Genomic DNA, 20,676 nt, shown 5'->3' on the forward strand with positions numbered 1-20,676 from the left:
AGGTGGGTCTGACCGGAACTGGACGCAGTGCTCAAGGTGGGTCTGACCGGAACTGGACGCAGTGCTCGAGGTGGGTCTGACCGGAGCTGGACGCAGTGCTCGAGGTGGGTCTGACCGGAACTGGACACAGTGTTTGAAGTGGGTCTGACCGGAACTGGACGCAGTGCTCGAGGTGGGTCTGACTGGAACTGGACACAGTGTTTGAGGTGGGTCTGACCGGAACTGGACACAGTGTTTGAGGTGGGTCTGACCGGAACTGGACACAATGTTTGAGGTGGGTCTGACCGGAACTGGACACAGTGTTTGAGGTGGGTCTGACCAGAACTGGACACAGTGCTCGAGGTGGGTCTGACCGGAGCTGGACACAGTGCTCGAGGTGGGTCTGACCGGAAGTGGACACAGTGCTCGAGGTGGGTCTGACCGGAACTGGACACAGTGCTCGAGGTGGGTCTGACCGGAGCTGGACACAGTGCTCGAGGTGGGTCTGACCGGAGCTGGACACAGTGCTCGAGGTGGGTCTGACCGGAAGTGGACACAGTGCTCGAGGTGGGTCTGACCGGAACTGGACGCAGTGCTCGAGGTGGGTCTGACCGGAAGTGGACACAGTGCTCGAGGTGGGTCTGACTGGAACTGGACGCAGTGCTCGAGGTGGGTCTGGCCAGAGCTCTGTACAGTTTGATGTGACTTTCTTGAGGAAAGCCCTTAACAGAAAGTTACTGATTAACTCTGGTACATCAACATTCTGCAGCACAGAACATTAGAATGTACTTAACTGGCAATGATTTCCCTGCCTGGTGGCAAGTTCCCTATCTCACAACAACTTGCATTTAGTCAATGCCTTTAACGTGGTAAAATCTCCCAAGGCGGTTCACAGGAGCGATTATCAAACACAAATTGACACCGAGCCAAATAAGGAGATATCAGGACAGGTGATCAAAAGTTTGATCAAAGAGGGAGGTTTTAAGGCGTATCTTAAAAGGAGGAGAAAGGAGCAGAGTTTAGGGCAGGAAATCCAGAGCTTGGGGCCCAGTTGGCTGAAGGCACGGCCCCCAATGGTGGGTCGAAGGGAGTGGGGGGGATCCACAAGAGGCCAGAATTGGAGGAGCGCAGAGTTCTCGGAGGGTTGTAGGGCTGGAGGAGGTGACAGAGATAGGGAGGGATTTGAACATAAGGATAGGAGTTTAAAAATCAAGATGGCAAGAAAAAAAAATCACTAATATTTTTTTCTCTAAAAATTAAAATAATACTTGATATGGTTTTCTTTATTGATCAATTCAAAAACAGAAATGCATCGTACGGTATCATGATCCCAAGTTTTATGACCAAATCATTTCGCCTGAAGGCTTCGCCCCTGTCACACCTGGTGAGGCATTGATTTGATCCCTTCCCTCTGGCATATTTACCAACTTGGAGCCATGAATTAAACCTGGATTGGTCTCTCTCCAGACCTGCCAACTCACCTAGGAGTCTCACGCATCAGATTACAATCTGGGTGGCATCGCGCTGGCAATTGCCAGACCTATGACTTTAATAGATGGTGTGGAGATGCCGGTGATGGACTGGGGTTGACAATTGTAAACAATTTTACAACACCAAGTTATAGTCCAACAATTTTATTTTAAAATCCACAAGCTTTCGGAGGCTTCCTCCTTCCTCAGGTGAATGTGGAACTGAAATCCTCGAACCTTTCGCATTTATAAATCACAGAACAATGCCTGGTGATTACAGAGAGTCTTTTCAACTGCCCGTTGCCAAGGCAACCAAAGTGTTCAGACAGATAGGTGTTACCTACAGGCCCACCGCATATACAAACGGCCAGAACTAAAAAAACAGATGATGTGGAGATGCCAATTAAAAAAAGAGCGAGAGAGGTAGAAACATAGAAACATCCGGAAGGAAAAGACAGCAATTGACCCGTTATATTAAAAACAGATAACATTTGTTCGCTGGTGGGGTAACGTGTAGCGTGACATGAACCCAAGATCCCGGTTGAGGCCGTCCTCATGGGTGCGGAACTTGGCTATCAATTTCTGCTCGACGATTTTGCGTTGTTGAGTGTCTCGAAGGCTGCCTTGGAGTACGCTTACCCGAAGGTCGGTGGCTGACTGTCCTTGACTGCTGAAGTGTTCCCCGACTGTTCCCCGAACAGCAGAGGATAGCCAAGTTCCGCACCCATGAGGACGGCCTCAACCGGGATCTTGGGTTCATGTCACGCTACACGTTACCCCACCAGCGAACAAATGTTATCTGTTTTTAATATAACGGGTCAATTGCTGTCTTTTCCTTCCGGATGTTTCTATGTTTCTGCCTCTCTCGCTCTGTTTTTTTAATTGGCATCTCCACATCATCTGTTTTTTTAGTTCTGGCCGTTTGTATATTCGGTGGGCCTGTAGGTAACACCTATCTGTCTGAACACTTTGGTTGCCTTGGCAACGGGCAGTTGAAAAGACTCTCTGTAATCACCAGGCATTGTTCTGTGATTTATAAATGCGATAGGTTCGAGGATTTCAGTTCCACATTCACCTGAGGAAGGAGGAAGCCTCCGAAAGAATTTGGAAACTTCCTAAGTGATCTTAAATCATTATCACTGTATCTCAGGATTACACAAACTTTATTTATTTTCCTTTCTATTTTCTGTTCCTACCAAGTGGGTGTTATTGTATTCTTCCCTCCTCTCTCTCTCTCTCTCTCATCCTCTGTTTCACCTTTCTCCCCGTTCCCCTTTCTCTATATCCACTTTGCACAGCTTTACCGAAAAAGACTGCAATGGAGGAGAGGAAATCCCACAATGCACCGTGGTTGTGAAAGCCATCTATTAAATTGTAAACAATTTTACAACACCAAGTTATAGTCCAACAATTTTATTGTGGATTTTAACTTGGTGTTGTAAAATTTTGGTAGGAACAGAAAATAGAAAGGAAAATAAATAAAGTTTGTGTAATCCTGAGATACAGTGATAATGATTTAAGATCACTTAGGAAGTTTCCAAATTCTGAGCCAAACTCTGGCAGTGTTCCAAACTAAATAATTATTTGGGTAGAGATATCATCGCGTAGAGAAGGCCAGAAGCTAGAAGACCAGGATACCCTTTCCTTCATAAAAGAAAAATAAAGACTTGCATTTCTACAGCGCCTTTCATGACCTCAGGACATCCCAAAGCGCTTTACAGCCAATGAAGTACTTTTTGAAGTGTAGTCACTGTTGTAATGTAGGAAACGCAGCAGCCAATTTGCGCACAGCAAGATCCCACAAACAGCAATGAGATAATGACCAGATAATCTGTTTTTTTAGGTGTTGGTTGAGGGATAAACATTGGCCAGGATTCTTCAAAATGGTGCAATGGGATCTTTTACATCTGCCTTAGAGGGCAGGCAGGGCCTCGGTTTAACATTTCATTCGAAGGACGGGTCTTAAGTGCAATGAGTTTAGGGGCAAGTAGAACCTAGTGCCTGATGAGTACGAGGGCAAAGCTGCCCATAATCCAGGCCCAACGGCCGTAATCCGGGCCCAATGGCCGTAATCCAGGCCCAACGGCCGTAATCCAGGCCCAACGGCCGTAATCCGGGCCCAACGGCCATCGCAGGGGAGAGAGGAAGGAGGAAGAGGAGAGGGGGTGAGGGAGAGGAAGGGGCGAGGGAGGGGGAGGGGGTTTGGGGGAGGTATAGGACACTGTTGGGGAGAGGAGGAGGAGGATGTGAGGGAGAGGAGCAGGATGTGAGGGAGAGGAGGAGGACTCTGTTGGGGAGAGGAGGAGGAGGAGGATGCGAGGGAGAGGAGGAGGACTCTGTTGGGGAGAGGAGGAGGAGGAGGATGCGAGGGAGAGGAGGAGGACTCTGTTGGGGAGAGGAGGAGGAGGATGCGAGGGAGAGGAGGAGGATGTGAGGGAGAGGAGCAGGACTCTGTTGGGGAGAGGAGGAGGAGGATGTGAGGGAGAGGAGCAGGACTCTGTTGGGGAGAGGAGGAGGAGGATGCGAGGGAGAGGAGGAGGATGTGAGGGAGAGGAGCAGGACTCTGTTGGGGAGAGGAGGAGGAGGATGTGAGGGAGAGGAGCAGGACTCTGTTGGGGAGAGGAGGAGGAGGATGTGAGGGAGAGGAGCAGGACTCTGTTGGGGAGAGGAGGAGGAGGAGGATGCGAGGGAGAGGAGGAGGACTCTGTTGGGGAGAGGAGGAGGAGGAGGATGCGAGGGAGAGGAGGAGGATGTGAGGGAGAGGAGCAGGACTCTGTTGGGGAGAGGAGGAGGAGGATGTGAGGGAGAGGAGCAGGACTCTGTTGGGGAGAGGAGGAGGAGGATGTGAGGGAGAGGAGGAGGATGTGAGGGAGAGGAGGAGGATGTGAGGGAGAGGTGCAAGGTTGGTAGTGTGGAGCGGTCGGGTGCAGGAGGAGGTTCCAGTCACAGTGTTGTCGGGTGAATCATGGGTTAATTCAGGCAGTGCGACTTCTAACTGTGGTCTAAGTTGGAAAATGTGACAGTGAGTCACTCACGTATTGCAGAAAGGGTTTTCCCTGCTGGTTCTCTGAGGCACTTTCATCAGTTTCCATCCATTAGCAGGTCATTAGATGTGAGCCTGGCTGAATCTATATATCCTAATTTACTTTTTAAATGTATTTATAGAAAGCTATTAAATATAGTGAGGACACAGGGGACAATCATAGTCCTTCTCATCTCTGGGAGCTACGTTTGACTCCAGTGCTGACTAACAGGAGACGACTCTTTTCTCTGCTGGTTGTAAGGGTCTTGTGTGTTTGGGGACGCAACCTTTAAGGAAAATGCAATAACATTTCTAGAAGTCATGCGATCAACAGTCAGATGCCATGTGGTCAGAATGTCACGTGATCAATCCTCCAGGAATGCCTCCAACCAGAGTTGGCAACCCTAAAGGCATGTGACCCTGGGAGGGCGGGAAGGCAGAGGAAAAATTTATTTCACAAAGTGTTGAATAAGGCAACGGCTCAAATCTAGAGATAATCAGAAATAAAACCTCAGTCTAAGTGCCTTTGCTACACATCCTGTGTCACTTCTCTCCCTGCCCTCGTTCCTGAATCCTGCCGGGCGTTGGCGATTTTAACCCTTCCTGCCCTGCGGAATCTGGGCAGTTAAAGTTCCTCGAGTTACTTACCTGCTCTGGTGACGCCAGGAACTTGTCAAACACGTTTTTAACCCATTCTTCTGAGCAGGCAGAAAGAACCCCACCCCATAGCCATCAAGGTCCTTCTTTACATTGGCATGTCACATACTGATGATGTCATTGGGATAGAGGATGCCAAACCTCCAGGATTGGCCTGGAGTCTCCAGGAATTGAAAGACTAATCTCCCCAGACACTGCAGCAAGCAAAAACCCCGGAGAAAAATCATTGGGACAATTAAAAAAAATTGGATTTTAAAAATTTTCTTTGAACACTTTTGTTGATCAGATATAAAAATTTTGGCGATGGGGGAAAAAAAAAGGCAGTTCTACTGACAGTTAAGAATCAGCCAATGGGGGTAGCTAAGAGTGTGTTCGCTTTCTGATTGGCCGTGGGGAAGACGGGGCGTCACGCGTCGGCGACCAATGGGGTTGGGGCAGTTGGAGGCGGGAGGTCATGTGATGAAAGATCGCAAAAAACTTCCAACCAGATTTGGCGCCCTCCAAGGCTGACGTACCGTGTAATATCCCAGTGCAAAACTTCCAAATCTCTGTGTGCTTGCTGTGACCATCAGGGTCAAGGACTGTGACACACCTGGCCCTCTTCCTGTTGTCTCTACACTCCTTCATAAACAAAGAAACAAAATATATAAAGTGCAATTCTTGGACAGAGGGGTAGAATAGAGCTGATTGAGTCTATTGTTTTGCTCCTCTGCGTACTTGAATCATTTTATTGAGAGATTACGACCTCTAAAAGGTGAGATTAGGCACTTATCCCACCAATATATTCGTCCCTTTTGTTTTTCTCAGGCTCCAACACTTCAAGGAAACCAATGTAGAGCAAGAGCCTTCAATCACAGAGCATGTTTTAATGGGAACTCTACCACTGGGCGGGTAGCACAGTTTTACACTTCATATCGATACCAATAATGATAGGTCTTCATTAATGATACCTCCATCGAATTCACTTTTAAATCTCAGGCACAGATACAATTCACGTTTCCATCACAGAGAGGCAAATAAATCCAGGCGAGACTACAAGGACTTTGTGACTGTTCCGATTGTACCGATCCCTCTCGTCTCTCCAGCTCTCGCTCGAGTCCTTCAATAAATGAACTCTTCATCAGAATGGCAGGAGATTGAAGGAGAAGAAACACTGAGCAAGAACTGCAGAGGACAAGAAATCAACAGACCAAGTGCCGATATTCCACATGATCATTATACCCCACATGTCAGGTTACACCACAGGAACAGTATCCCACATGGCCAATATACCAATACATAATATAGCACACACCCAATATACTATGGGCATGGTATTCCATGCACATAGTACATCACACACCCAACACAACACATTCATAATGTATTGCACCCATAATGTACTAAACCCCCAGTATTCCACACATCTAATATATAATATGCATAATGCACCATGTACATAATGTACCGTGAACCCAATATATCATGTACAAAATACACCACACTCCCATTATAACACACACATAATTACGTAGAATTACATAGAATTTACGGCACAGAAACAGGCCATTCGGCAAATGGTCCGTGCCGGTGTTTATGCTCCACACGAGCCTCCTCCCCCCTACTACATCTCACCCTATCAGCATATCCTTCTATTCCTTTCTCCCTCATGTGTTTATCGAGCTTCCCTTTCAATGCATCTATGCTATTTGCCTCAATCACTCCATGTGGTAGCAAGTTCCACATTCTAATTACTTTCTGGGTAAAGAAGTTTCTCCTGAATTCCTTATTGGATTTATTAGTGACTGTTTCATATATTTGTGTCCTCTAATTTTGGACTCTCCACAAGTGGAGATATCTTCCCTACGTCTACCCCTTTGTAATTTTAAAGACCTCTATTAAAGCTGATCGGTAACCAGAGGACACAGATTTTAGATAATTGGCAAAAGAGCCAGAGGGGAGATGAAGAGAAATTTTTTTACGCAGCGAGTTGTTATGATCTGGAATGCGCTGCCTGAAAGGGCGGTGGAAGCAGATTCAATAATAACTTTCAAAAGGGAATGGATAAATACTTGAAGGGGGAAATTACAGGGCTATGGGGAAAGAGCAAGGGAGTGGGACTAATTGGATAGCTCTTTCAAGGAGCCGGCATAGGTACGATGGGCCAAATGGCCTCCTTCTGTGCTGTATCATTCTATGATTCTAAAAGAGCCCCAGCCTGTTCAGTTTTTAGAGCCATTATATGTTACACCCCCCATATCTCTCCCTCTCCCTCCCTCCCCTCTCTCTATCTCTATCTCCTCCCTCCCTCTCTCTCTCTCCTCCCTCTTGCTCTCTCTCTCTATCTATCTATCTCCTCTCTCTCTCTATCTATCTCCTCTCTCTCTCTCTCTCTATCTCCTCTCTCTCTCTCTCTATCTATCTCCTCTCTCTCTCTATCTATCTATCTCCTCTCTCTCTATCTATCTCCTCTCTCTATTTATCTCCTCTCTCTATCTATCTCCTCTCTCTCTCTCCTCTCTCTCCTCTCTCTCTCTATCTAGCTCCTCTCTCTCTATCTATCTATCTCCTCTCTCTCTCTATCTCCTCTCTCTCTCTCTCTATCTCCCCTCTCGCTCTCTCTCTATCTCCCCTCTCTCTCTATCTCCTCTCTCTCTCTCTCTCTATCTCCCCTCTCTCTCTCTCTCTATCTCCTCTCTCTCTCTCTATCTCCCCTCTCTCTCTCTCTTTCTCTCTATCTCCCCTCTCTCTCTCTATCTATCTATCTCCTCTCTCTCTATCTATCTATCTCCTCTCTCTCTCTATCTATCTATCTCCTCTCTCTCTATCTATCTATCTCCTCTCTCTCTCTATCTATCTATCTCCTCTCTCTCTCTATCTATCTCCTCTCTCTCTCTATCTATCTATCTCCTCTCTCTCTATCTATCTATCTCCACTCTCTCTCTATCGATCTCCCTCCCTCTCTATATATTTGCATGGATAGAGGATTGTTAACTGATAGAAAAGAGAGTAGTGATAAACGGGTCATTCCCAGGTTGGCAGGCTGTAACTAGTGGGGTGCCACAAGGATCAGTGCTTGGGCCTCAGCTATTTACAATCTATGTCTATAATGACGTAGATGAAGGGACCGAGTGTAATGTATCCAAGTTTGCTGACAATACAAAGCTAGGTGGGAAAGTAAGCTGTGAGGAGGACACAAAGAGTCTGCAAAGGGATATAGACAGGTTAAGTGAGTGGGCAAGAAGGTGGCAGATAGAGTATAATGTGGGGAAATGTGAGGTTATTCACTTTGGTAGGAAGAATAGAAAAACAGAATATTTTTTACATGGTGAAAAACTTAAATGTTGGTGTTCAGAGGGATTTGGGTGTCCTTGTACACGAAACGCAGAAAGTTAACATGCAGGTACAGCAAGCAATTAGGAAGGCAAATGGTATGTTGGCCTTTATTGTAAGGAGGTTGGAGTATAAGAGTAAGGAGGCCTTGCTGCAATTGTATAGAGCTTTGGTGAGACCACTCCTGGAGTACTGTGTACAGTTTTGGTCTCCTTATCTGAGGAAGGATATACTTGCCTTAGAGGCGGTGCAACGAAGGTTCACTAGATTGATTCCTGGGATGAGAAGGTTGTCCCACGAGGAGAGATTGAGTAGAATGGGCCTATACTCTCTGGAGTTTAGAAGAATTAGAGGTGATCTCATTGAAACATATAAAATTCTGTGAGGGCTTGACAGGGCAGATGCTGAGAGGCTGTTTCCCTTGGCTTGAGAGTCTAGAACTAGAGGTCATAGTCTCAAGATGCGGGGTTGGCCATTTGGGACTGAGATGAGGAGGAATTTCTTCACTCAGAGGGTTGTGAATCTTTGGAATTCTCTACCCCAGAGGCTTGTGGATGCTCAGTTGTTGATTATATTCAAGGCTGAGATCGATAGATTTTTGGACTCTCGGGGAATCAAGGGATATGGGGAAAGTGGAGTTGAGGTCGAAGATCAGCCATGATCTTACTGAATGGCAGAACAGGCTCGAGGGGCCGTATGGCCTACTCCTGCTCCAATTTCTTATGTTCTTATATACCACACCCGTTATATATCATACTCCCAATATATCACATCTATTATATATTACACCCATTATATATTACACACCCATAATATATCACACCCCTAATATGCCACACCCATTATATATCTCCCCCAATATACCACACACATAATATTACAGCCCTAATATACCACACCCATTATATATCACACCCCCAATATACCATACCCATTATATATCACACCAGCAATGCACCATACCCCAAATATACCACACCCATTATGTCTCCCTCCCCAATATACCACACCCATAATATATCACACCCCTAATATACCACTCACACAATGTACCACACATCCAAAATACCATACACGTAATAAGTCACACACATAATATCCCACATATTCAATATCCCGTACTCCACACACTGGAGTATGTGAGCAATTGAAGAATGCAGTGAGAAGTTTGCCTGCAACATTGATTGAGATTGGGATACACCACAAACAATTTCGATAGACTGGGAGACTTGTAAAGATTAGGATTACACGTCACTGTGAATAACACTGGACTGTATATTATGGATGGGCCGGGCAGACTCTGATCTGATAAAGTTTTTTTTCCCTTATTAGCCCAGGGGTTTTTCTATTTATTTTGCCTCTCCCAGGAGGTTACATGGCTGTGGGGGGGGGGGGGGGGGGAGGCGGGGTGGAAAGTGTCTAGACACAGTGCTCCAGCCATTATGGCTGCGGAGGGAAGGGGGGGGTAGGAAGTGTCCAGACACGATGCTCCAGCTATAATGAGTGTCGGGCAGGCTGGATGGACCAGCTGGCCTTTTCTTGCCCATCATTTTCGTATGTTCGTATCCATGGTGTTCCCCCCCTCCCGACCCCCCCGACTTGAGGCAACTGCACTGACTCTGTGGGACACATGCAGCCTGTGCAAGACATGCAATCCTGGTTACCACACAGAGCAAAATTCAGGAGGGCAGAGTGTAAAATGAGTTAGGTTAAAATCGGGGCTAAAAATGCTCTGATTCCCCTGGCTTTTATCTATAATGAGGAGATAAAACAGTCCCTATCTGTTCTACATTGTGTCAACCCTGGTTACAATCACCGTTCAACAATGTGTCATCAAATAGTATAGTGATAAATGAAATAGAAGAAATCCAATTTACACCCTGATCCCGGTGTACACCCTGATCCCCGTGTACACCCTGATCCCGGTGTACACCCTGATCCCGGTGTACACCATGATCCCCGTGTACACCCTGATCCCGGTGTACACCCTGACTCTGTAACACTTTAGCCTTCAGGTGGAGAGTCTCACGTCTAGGATTTGATACACCAAAGAGAGGGAATGTTCTCTCCACCCATTCGACGGGATGTTCAAATTAACCTGTCCAATCAGTTGGGTGGGTCGGGCTGGTGGGCAGAGGGCGGTGAGCTGGGCTGGTCCGTGTTACGCTGAAGAGCGTAAAGGAGTGGAGTCAATGCTGAGGTTCCTTTTCTTCTTCTTGCGCTGGTTTCCAGAAATAGACAAGTGCACAAAGATGATGATCAGGAAAAAGCCTGTCCGTGGGGAAAGAGAAGAAGGACAATGAAGGAATTATCTTCACGATAGCAATGAAAGGAGAAAAGAATTTGCATTTATATAGCGCCTTTCACAAACTCAGCACGTTTCAAAGCCAATTAAGTACTTTTTGAAGTGTAGTCACTGTTGTAATGTAGCAGCCAATTTGTGCACAGCAAGATCCCACAAACAGCAATGTGATAATGACCAGATAATCTGTTTTTAGGTATATTGGTTAAGAGATAAACATTGGCCAGGACACCAGAGAGAATTCCCTTGCTTTTCTTCGAATACTGGCCGTGGGATCTTTTACGTCTCATACCGAGAGACGGCACCTCCGACAGTGCAGCACTCCCTCACTGGGAGTGTCAGCCTGGATTAACGTGCTCTTGTTTCTGGAGTGGGACTTGAACCCACGACCTTCTGACTCAGAGGCCAGTGCTCCCCACTGAGACACAGCTGGCAGTTTTTGATCTGAAGCTCGCTCGCTCACCCTCTCTGGCGGGAGATCGGGCAGTGTTCCCTCCCCTGCGGACCCCAGCACTCCTCCCGGAGACAACCCAATGGATTGCCACACTCAATCCCTGTGGGAACTCTTTATACTTTTACATTCCTACTCAGGTTCTCAGTCTTGTAATGCATCAAGTAATGAATCTATATGAACCGAGTTCCTTACCTATCACACCCAATGTGCCAACAGTGGTGCCCACTGTGGTCAGTATAGTGGGTTTACCCGGAATAGGCCCAACTTGTGTCATGCATTCACCTCTGGAACTGCAAGTACAAATATTCACTGCGAAAGGGAATGAGAGAAGGTGAGACTCACATTTCAGATTTCATGCCTACAATTCCCATTAAATTACCTCACCCGAGGGTTTGGACCAGGTTTTTGGAATTGATGGCATTTTGCTTTTATGCAGGGCTGGGGGTTTGTGTTTTTGTGGGTGGGCTCCATTGCTGCCTCAGTAGAAGTGTGGGACCAGTCTGGGGTTGAACATCGTTCTGATTCCATTAACCCCCCCCGCCCCCATTCCCCACCATATCCTTTCCCAGCACCTTCTCACAGCTGCATGGCTAAGATCAGGTCCTCAGTACTAAGAGGTGCTGATCCTAAGTTCCACCGCTGTGATAGTGTAGTTGTAAGAATGGACAGGTCAAGGAAGATTCGGGCAAGAACCCATGAAGATATGGTGTATAATTTTAAATACGTTTCTTAGCAATGAAATCAGGGATGAGGGACTTCAGTTATGTGGAGAGATTGGAGAATCTGGGATTGTTCTCCTTATAGCAGAGAAGGTTAAGGGGAGATTTAATTGAGGTGTTCAAAATCATGAAGGGTTTTGATGGAGTAAGTAGGAAAAAACTATTTCCAGGACACTGGGAACCTCCTTGCTTTTGTACTCTGTGCCTCTATTAATAAAGCCCAGGATCCCATATGCTTCTTTAACAGCCATCTCAACTTGTCCTGCCACCTTCAAAGATTTGTGTATGTGCACCCCCAGGTCTCTCTGTTCCTGCACCCCCTTTAAAATTGTACCATTTAGTTTATATTGCCTCTTCTCATTCTTCCTACCAAAATGAATCTCCTGTCTTCTCCAAACAGTGGTGAAGAGTGCACTGTCAGACCCTTACATTCAGGCTAAAATTAACGGTGGTGTCTATTTACAAGTTAGATAATTACACAGAAGCAGTAAGCCAGCAAGAAACTGAAAGAAAAGCGTTTAAAACAATGGAGATGAAATCGGTCCACAATGGATTAAAAGATCCTCTTTACAAGGTAATTCCTATGTTGATCTCATGGAACTGAACTGAACTAAAGATATTGAGGGAAGTCTCCAGTACACAGTCCAGGTCGAAAGGTCTCTGAATGAAGAGTTGTCAATCAATCAAGTTCAAAGAGATGTTTGCATTCTACACTTGTCCATGTCTCACATATTTATTAGTGCCTTGCCCTTGTATCATTTGATTATCCTTTCCCCTCAAACACTCCCAGGGCAGGTACAGCATGGGTTAGATACAGAGTAAAGCTCCCTCTACACTCTCCCCTCAAACACTCCCAGGGCAGGTACAGCACGGGTTAGATACAGAGTAAAGCTCCCTCTACACTCTCCACTCAAACACTCCCAGGGCAGGTACAGCACGGGATAGATACAGAGTAAAGCTCCCTCTACACTGTCCCATCAAACACTCCCAGGGCAGGTACAGCACGGGATAGATACAGAGTAAAGCTCCCTCTACACTCTCCCCTCAAACACTCCCAGGGCAGGTACAGCACGGGTTAGATACAGAGTAAAGCTCCCTCTACACTCTCCCCTCAAACACTCCCAGGGCAGGTACAGCACGGGATAGATACAGAGTAAAGCTCCCTCTACACTGTCCCTTCAAACACTCCCAGGGTAGGAACAGCACAGGTTAGGTACAGAGTAAAGCTCCCTCCACATTGTCCCATCAAACATTCCCAGGGCAGGTACAGCACGGGTTATAAACATAGTAAAGCTCCCTCTACACTGTCCCATCAAACACTCCCAGGGCAGGTACAGCACGGGTTATAAACATAGTAAAGCTCCCTCTACACTGCCCCATCAAACACTCCCAGGGCAGGTACAGCACGGGTTATAAACATAGTAAAGCTCCCTCTACACTGTCCCATCAAACACTCCCAGGGCAGGTACAGGGTTAGATACAGAGTAAAGCTCCCTCTACACTGTCCCATCAAACACTCCCAGGGCAGGTACAGGGTTAGATACAGAGTAAAGCTCCCTCTACACTGTCCCATCAAACACTCCCAGGGCAGGTACAGGGTTAGATACAGAGTAAAGCTCCCTCTACACTGTCCCATCAAACACTCCCAGGGCAGGTACAGGGTTAGATACAGAGTAAAGCTCCCTCTACACTCTCCCAATAATCTGCCTTAATCCAAAAATTCAAAGTGACCTTTCCTATTGTTGTCCTTATTTCCTCTCTGAGAGTAAGATGTCAACTAAGGACTGTTGGGACTGCCTGAGTTTCACGTCAAACTCTGACAGCAAGCGGACTACCCCAGACTACTAAAAAATGTCATTATTGTCTAGGTCTGCACCATGAATGTATTCGAATGTTATCTAATTATTGTCCTGGGTTCTGATTGTCCGGGTGAACCATGGAAGGCTTCCAGAGTTTTTATTGAGGATTTTCTTTTCACTGGAGCACTTTGTAATATCTAATTAATTGAAATATCTAATTAATTGAGAACCATAACAGTTATTAATATGCACGTACACAGCAGCGAGTGATCCTACATAACGCGGGTGTTGTTAGGACATTAAAACCCTTTGCTTTACCTGATATGGTCTCACTCTGCTTCTGGCTGGTTTCTCCTTTCTCGCTGAGGACAATGGGAACCTGATGCACTCCTGGATCCACCCAGCTAAGTGCAATAGACAGAAAGGCATGTGTGCCTGAAAGAGACACGGAGAGTCAGATTGGGAATAACGCGTAAATACTGTGAAGTGTGCACTGATTCTGTAAACCCAGTGATCTGAGATCTACCAGGGCTGATTGATTATCAGCGGAATACCATTATAAAAGGAAAGAATTTATTTATATAGCACCTTTCGCGACCTCAGGATGTCCCAAAGCATCTTACAGCCAATGATGTACTTTTTGAAGTGTAGTCACTGTTGTAATGTCGGAAACGTGGCAGCTAATTAGCACACAGCAAGATCCCACAAACAGCATTGATATAATAACCAGATCATCTGTTTTAGTGATGTTGGTTGAGGGATAAATATTGGCCAGAACTCCCCAGCTCTTCTTCAAAATTGTGCCGTGGGACCTTTCGTGTCCACCCGAGGGGGCAGACGGGGCCTCAGTTTAATATCTCATCCAAAAGACGGCACCTCCGACAGTGCGGCACTCCCTCAGTACTGGCACCAGGAATGTCAGCTTAGATTTGGTGCTCAAGTCTCTGGGATGGGATTTGAACACATGACGTTTTGACTCAGAGGCGAGAGTGCTGCCCACTGAGCCACAGCTGATCAGATTTTGGTGAAGATGGGAATGACACTGTGGACTATTTCGATCACCGCCTGCCCTCACCTTACCATTGACTTGATTGATCTTCCAGTTCCTTCGTTCCATTGGCTTGCCATCGACGGAGAAAATTATCGGTACGCTGTCTCCTCTTCCGTCATGATGCGAGGCGGTGATGGTGATCGACTGCTCCTCTCTCCGTGGTGTGCACAGGAAATCTCCGAAATATTCCAGCAGTGCGGAGGGTTCCTCTTCCCAGGCTTCTTCGATGTGAATCACCAAATGCGCAGTCACGAATAAAGAAGGGTTGGCTACAATTTTTTTTTTGAAAAAGAAAATGGAGTTACCATCACTTACTGCAACGTGAACAAATCTTTATTAAATTGTTTCCTGAGCACTAATAGATGGGTTTCAGAGCTTGTAAGCTTAAAGGGGAAGGAAATCCTAACTTGCTCCACGTCCCGTTCATCCATCACCCCCTGTGCTCGTTGACCTACATTGGCTCCCGGTCCGGGAACGCCTCGATTTTAAAATTCTCATCCTCGTGTTCAAATCCATCCGTGGCCTCACCCCTCCCTATCTCTGTAACCTCCTCCAGCCCTACAATCCTCCGAGATCTCTGCGCTCCTCCAATTCTGGCCTCTTGCGCATCCTCGATTTTAATTGCTCCACCATTGGCGGCCGTGCCTTCAGCTGCCTAGGCCCTAAGCCCTGGAGATCCCTCCCTAAACCTCTCCGCCTCTCTCTCATCCTTTAAGTCGCTCCTTTAAACCTACCTCTTCGACCAAGCTTTTGGTCACCTGTCCTAATATCTCCTTATGTGGTTTGGTGTCAAATTTTGTTTGATAATCCTGTGAAATGCCTTGGGACGTTTTACTATGTTATAGGCACAACTCTAAAACGGGTACAGGAACAGAGATCTGGGGGTATATGTGCACAAACTGTTGAAGGAGGCAGAGCAGGTTGAGAAAGCGGTTAAAAAAGCATACGGGATCCTGGGCTTTATAAATAGAGGCACAGAGTACAAAAGCAAGGAAATCATGATGAACCTTCATAAAACACTGGTTCGGCCACAACTGGAGCATTATGTCCAGTTCTGGGCACCGCACTTTAGGGAAGATGTGAAGGCCTTAGAGAGGGTGCAGAAGAGATTTACTAGAATGATTCCAGGGATGAGGGACTTCAGTTACGTGGATAGACTAGAGAAGCTGGGGTTGTTCTCCTTGGAACAGAGAAGGTTGAGAGGAGATTTGATCGAGGTGTTCAAAATCATGAAGGGTCTAGACAGAGTAGATAGAGAGAAACTGTTCCCATTGGCGGAAGCATCAAGGACCAGAGGACACAGATTTAAGGTGATTGGCAAAAGAAGCAAAGGTGACATGAGGAAAAACTTTTTTACACAGCGAGTGATTATGATCTGGAATGCACTGCCCGAGGGGGTGGTGGAGGCAGATTCAATCATGGCTTTCAAAAGGGAACTGGATAAATACTTGAAAGGCAAAAATTTGCAGGGCTACGGGGATAGGGCGGGGGAGTGGGACTAGCTGGATTGCTCTTGCATAGAGGCAGTGTAAACTCGATGGGCCGAATGGCTTCCTTCCGTGCTGTAACCTTTCTATGATTCTATGATCTCTATAAATGCGAGTAGTAGTAGTAGTAGTAGTAGTAGTTGTTGTTGTTGTTGTTGTTGTAAGAAACACGATGGGCCGAATGGCCTCCTTCTATGCCGTATTTTTCTGATTTTCTGATTCACTATAGGGGGAATTTTTTGCTTTCGAGCTTCTCACTTGGAGCTGGGATCACGAGGAGTTGATATCGGGAATCCGTGTAACCCCCAGCCCCTGATCCTCCATCCCATGGAAGGCAGTTTTGCCTCACGTAGGATTCTTACAGACTGCAGGAGAGAGGAGGCTTGCATCTCATTGGGGACGAGGCTGGGTTTGAAACCAGGTGCCAGAGGTGACCTTGGGCACTGAGTCCACTCATCCCCTCCTTACATGGAACGCCCAAGGGGAGATTCCATCTGCTTCCTATTCCCTGCGAATTCATGAACATGCCCTAAAGGATCGCGTTTAGGATCTTTGACGTCCACCTGAGGGGGGCAGACGGGGCCTCGGTTTAACATCTCATCCAAAAGACGGCACCTCCAACAGAGCAGCACTCCCTCAGTTCCGCACTGGGAGCGTCGGCCTAAATTATGTGCTCAAGTGTCCGGAGCGGGACTCGAACCGCCGACCTTCTGACTCAGAGGTGAGCCACAGCTGACACCACTATAACTGTGTGTGGGAGTCTGGTGTCAGTTACTGTGTCATCCTGACTGTAACGTGCATGGGTGCAGTAACCTGGGTGATGAAATAACCGCAATAAACGGCCTGTCAAGTTGAGTGGAGCCAGGATAAATATTAGACTCTGTGTTCCACAAACATTACTGAACCATCACATCATTGTGAGTGCAACACAGCTGGGTTGCTATGGAGATGCGTGGCTGCCTTCCTTATCACCATTCATGTTACTGGAATCACAGCACTGTCCTTACAAACGATGGTCTATTTCTGCGCGTGCTATTTTTCGCTCAACAAGGTGAGGGGTGTTTGGTGATGAAAAGGGACACAAGATGCTAGAACCCGAAATCGAAACAGCAAATGCCAGCAGTATCCACCGGGTCAGTCAGCCTCTGAAAAGGGGGAGAAAGAGTTAACGATTCGGGTGAGAAACATTTCTTGAAGTTCCCATCCAAGGTCCCCACCCGAAACGCTGATCTGTCTTTACCCTTTTCACAGGCTGACCGGCCTGCTGTGCAATCCAGGAATTTGCGGTTTTGATTTCAGGGAGCGTTGGTGTTGGGGCATGGAATATTTTCCCGTTCAGGGAAGCCCGAGAATTAATTTTGCAAGGTTCCGCTCCCTCAGTACTGCCTCTGGGAGGTGTCGGCCTGGGTTATGTGCTCGAGCCTCAGGAGTGGGACTTGAACCCACAACCTTCTGATTTATAAGATTGTCCTGGAGTCTCCTGGAGGACGGCCTCAACCGGGATCTTGGGTTCATGTCACGCTACACGTAAGCCCACCAGCGAACAAAAGCTACCTGTTTTTATTATAACGGGTCATTTGCTGGCTTTCTCTGCCTTCCGGATGTTTCTGCCTCTCTCTCTCTGTTTTTTTTTTCTGTTTGTTTGGTTTTTTTTGTTGACTGTACATTCGGGGGCTCTGTAGGTAACACCTCTCTGTCTGAACACGGTGATTGCCTTGGCAACGGGCAGTTGCAAAGACTGTCTGTAATCACCATGTATTGTTCTGTGATTTATAAATGCGTAGGCTTCGAGGAGTTCCTGACATTTACCTGAGGAAGGAGGAAGCCTCCGAAAGCTTGTAAATTTCAAATAAAATCGTTGGACTATAACTTGGTGTTGTAAAATTGTTTACAATTGTCAACCCCAGTCCATCACCGGCATCTCCACATCATAAAAATATTGGAGATGGGAAGATAGGTTATTTGATTGACAGTCAAGGATCATCCAATCAGCTAAAGATGAGTCTGCTCGCATTCCGATTGGCTGGGGAAGGCAGGGCGTTGCAAGGTTGGATGTGTCGGGCGACCAATGGCGGGGGGTCATGTGATGAAACCTCCGGGGATATGTCCAATCAGAGTTGGCGGCCTTAACCCATGACCTTCTGATTCAGGGGCGAGAGCTCGACCGACTGAGCCATGGCTGACACCTCAGAGGCTGTCACCTTATTGTGTCCAGCACACTGCACCACCTGGTCCGCACAATCTCGACTTGGACACAGTAAGTGGAGCCACAACAGGCAACGTCAACTCGATCACATCCCGTGTAACTGACCCATTCCCACACTAACAACTTAACGTGTTTGACGAGCAAAGAGGTTTGCCAAGCACCTTTGCTCTGAAGAAGACTGAACGCCTTGAAGATCATAGAATCGTAGGGCATAGAAGGAGGCCATTCAGCCCATCGAGCCTGTGCCGTCTCTTTGAAAGAGCTTTCCAATTAGACTCACTCCTCCCTGCTCTTTCCCCAAAGCTCTTGAAATTTTTATCCTTTTCAATATTGATCTGATTCTCTTTTGAAAGTTATTATTGAATCTGCTTCCACCGCCCTTTCAGGCAGCGCATTCCAGATCAGAACAACTCGCTGCGTAAAAAAAAAATTCCTCATCTCTCCCTCTGGTTCTTTTGTCAATTATCTTAAATCTGTGTCCTCTGGTTATCGACCCTTCTGCCACTGGAATCGGTTTCTCCTTATTTACTCTATCAAAACCATTCATGATTTTAAACATCTCTATTAAATCTCCCCTTAACCTTCTCTGCTCTAAAGAGAACAATCCCAGCTTCACATCCTTCTCTATGAAAATGAATTTACATAGAATTTACAGCACAGAAAAAGGCCATTCGGCCCATCAGGTCCATGCCGGTGTTTATGCTCCACACGAGCCTCCTCTCACCCTACTTCATCTCACCCTATCAGCATTTCCTTCTATTCCTTTCTCCCTCATGTGTTGATCTAGCTTCCCCTTAAATTGGACATGAATTTAGATTTGAGGTTAGGATCAGATCAGCCATGATCTTATTGAATGGCGGAGCAGGCTCGAAGGGCCGATTGGCCTACTCCTGCTCCTATTTCTTACGTTCTTATGTTCTTAAATGTATCTACACTATTCGCCTCAACTACTCCATGTGGGAGTGAGTTCCACATTCTCACCGCTCTCTGGGTAAAGAAGTTTCTCCTGAATTCCCCATTGGATTTATTATTGACTATTTTATATTTATGGCCCCCACAAGTGGAAACATCTTCTCTACATCTACCCTATCAAACCCCTTCATAATTTTAAAGACCTCTATCAGGTCACCCCTCAGTCTTCACTTTTCTAGAGAAAAGAGCCCCAGCCTGTTCAGCCTTTCCTGATAGTTATAACCTCTCAGTTCTGGTATCATCCTTGTAAATCTTTTTTGTGCCTTCTCCAATGTCTCTATATCTTTTTAGTAATATGGAGACCAGAACTGTGCACAGTGCTCTAAATAAAGGCAGTTAAAAAACATATCTGACAGGACTAGGGTCGCCAACTCTGGTTGGACGGATTCCTGGAGGTTTCATCACATGGCCTCCTTTATCCAACTGCCCCACCCCCACACTCCCACCATTGGTCACCCAACATGTCCGTCCTCTCGGTGCCCCGCCTTCCCATGGCCAATTGGAAAATGGACAGACTCCTCGTTACCCGATTGGATGATTCTCGACTCTCAAAGATTTTTCCTCTCATCTCCAATATTTTAGTAACTAATAAGCGAAGCTGTTCAAAGAAAATGAAAAAAACCCACAATATTTTTTTTTAATTGCCTCAATGATGCTTCTCCCGGTTTTCTTTGCTCCCAGCAGTGACCTGGAGATTAATCTTCAATTCCTGGACAATCCTGGAGTGTTGGCAACCCCGAGACAGGACTGTTCCATCAGACCCAACGGTGACCAGCGATGAAAGCCCCAGCAGGAGGATGGAACCTTCTCCCTGACAGGGTTAACCAAAGACCGGAGAGAGAATCGCCGGGACATGAATCAGTCGGCCCGCAGGCCCTCCCTCTCCCTCTCCACAGCAGGCAAGAGTTTATGTGAACGCAGCGCAGCCAAAGCTGACAGCCCCCTATCCTCAGGGGCGGACAGTTCGCTGAGGGAGTTGGGCAGTTTTCATGAGCTCGAGCACAAGACGAGCGTCGGGAACGTAAACCACGAGCCGCCTGAATAGTCTGGGATTTCATCGAGGGTTTGGGGTGACGCGGTGTAGTGACCGGACGTGTGGTCAACAAACACCATCAGATAAACGGAGGAGAGCCGAAGGAGCTTCTGTTTATTGTCACTGGGCTTCGAACAGCATTGAGCAACAAAGGGGATAACACCTCGATTTATTCCAGCTTTATTGTTACACTTTGATTTACGGCAGCTCAAAC

The 20,676-nt window shown here is 46.8% G+C and overlaps 1 protein-coding gene across 1 annotated transcript in view; it reads right to left on the minus strand.

The window, feature by feature from the left end:
• Positions 1-5,973: 5,973 nt before the first annotated feature.
• Positions 5,974-20,676, minus strand: part of cdh16 (cadherin 16, KSP-cadherin) — a 54,937-nt gene continuing 40,234 nt past the window's right edge. Inside the window, exons 15-18 of the mRNA XM_067998182.1 lie at positions 14,794-15,033; positions 14,032-14,148; positions 11,388-11,504; positions 5,974-10,710 (exon numbers count right to left, since the gene is read on the minus strand). Of these exons, the coding sequence (XP_067854283.1) occupies positions 10,601-10,710; positions 11,388-11,504; positions 14,032-14,148; positions 14,794-15,033 (584 nt within the window). The 3' untranslated portion in view covers positions 5,974-10,600. The remainder of the gene's footprint in view (positions 10,711-11,387; positions 11,505-14,031; positions 14,149-14,793; positions 15,034-20,676) is intronic.

The sequence above is a fragment of the Heptranchias perlo genome, chromosome 16 (assembly GCF_035084215.1).
Source record: "Heptranchias perlo isolate sHepPer1 chromosome 16, sHepPer1.hap1, whole genome shotgun sequence".
Classification (NCBI taxonomy): Eukaryota; Metazoa; Chordata; class Chondrichthyes; order Hexanchiformes; family Hexanchidae; genus Heptranchias; species Heptranchias perlo.